Here is a 1112-nt window from a genome sequence, read left to right as displayed (position 1 = left end):
GACAAAAGGTTCTTGATATTCCAGTCAGTATCAGAGTAGCTGGACAGAAGGTACTTGTTACTCCAGTCAGTATCAGAGTAGCTGGACAAAAGGTTCTTGATATTCCAGTCAGTATCAGAGTAGCTGGACAGAAGGTACTCGTTACTCCAGTCAGTATCAGAGTAGCTGGACAAAAGGTTCTTGATACTCCTGTCGGTATCAGAGTAGCTGGACAGAAGGTACTTGTTACTTCTGTCAGTATCAGAGTAGCTAGACAGAAGGTTCTTGTTACTCCTGTCGGTATCAGAGTAGCTAGACAGAAGGTACTCGTTACTCCTGTCAGTATCGGAATAGCTGGACAGAAGGTACTCATGTCTCCAGTCAGTATCAGAGTAGCTGGACAGAAGGTTCTTGTTTCTCCTGTCGGTATCAGAGTAGCTGGACAGAAGGTTCTTGTACTCCAGTCAGTATCAGAGTAGCTGGACAGAAGGTACTCGTTTCTCCAGTCAGTATCAGAGTAGCTGGACAGAAGGTTCTTGTTACTCCAGTCAGTATCAGAGTAGCTGGACAGAAGGTTCTTGTTACTTCCAGTCAGTATCAGAGTAGCTAGACAGAAGGTTCTTGTTACTCCTGTCAGTATCAGAGTAGCTGGACAGAAGGTACTCGTTTCTCCAGTCAGTATCAGAGTAGCTGGACAGAAGGTATTCGTTTCTCCAGTAAGTTCTTAAGGCTTATACAAAACATTTGGTGAGGTATTAATGAATATAGTAGTAATAGTCTATGTTATAAGGCTCCCCCAGGAACAGCGGTAAGCCTTCGGATTTACAAAGCTAAAATCGAGGGTTTCGATTCCCCCTTGGTGGACGCAGCAGATAAGCTCATTGTGGCTTTGCTATAACAAAACCCACATTTTATAAATAAATTGTGTGAAAGTTAGGATTTTTTGTGTTATTTATCACAGCATCCACCCACACATTTTTCTAAGTTCATAACTCAGACAAAGGACGAGTACCTCAGCTTTTTGGTTAAAATTTGAAACATGCTTGGATAAAGAAAGATTTCATTGGTGATTGCTCATTTCACCTCCAATTTGAAAGTAAAAGGTTCTGTGTTCAGGACAGCAGGTGAACTTG

The 1112-nt window shown here is 42.1% G+C and overlaps 1 protein-coding gene across 1 annotated transcript in view; it reads left to right on the top strand.

Annotated features, from left to right (window-relative positions):
• Positions 1-458, top strand: part of LOC111089755 (MFS-type transporter SLC18B1-like) — a 9188-nt gene extending 8730 nt beyond the window's left edge. Inside the window, exon 9 of the mRNA XM_022402802.1 lies at positions 9-458. Coding sequence (XP_022258510.1) covers positions 9-458 — 450 coding nt within the window. The remainder of the gene's footprint in view (positions 1-8) is intronic.
• The last annotated feature ends 654 nt before the right edge of the window (positions 459-1112 follow it).

This window comes from Limulus polyphemus, unplaced genomic scaffold (genome assembly GCF_000517525.1).
Source record: "Limulus polyphemus unplaced genomic scaffold, Limulus_polyphemus-2.1.2 Scaffold7283, whole genome shotgun sequence".
Classification (NCBI taxonomy): Eukaryota; Metazoa; Arthropoda; class Merostomata; order Xiphosura; family Limulidae; genus Limulus; species Limulus polyphemus.
The sequence above is the reverse complement of the archived record's forward strand: the minus strand, read 5'-3'. Positions and strand labels throughout refer to the sequence as shown.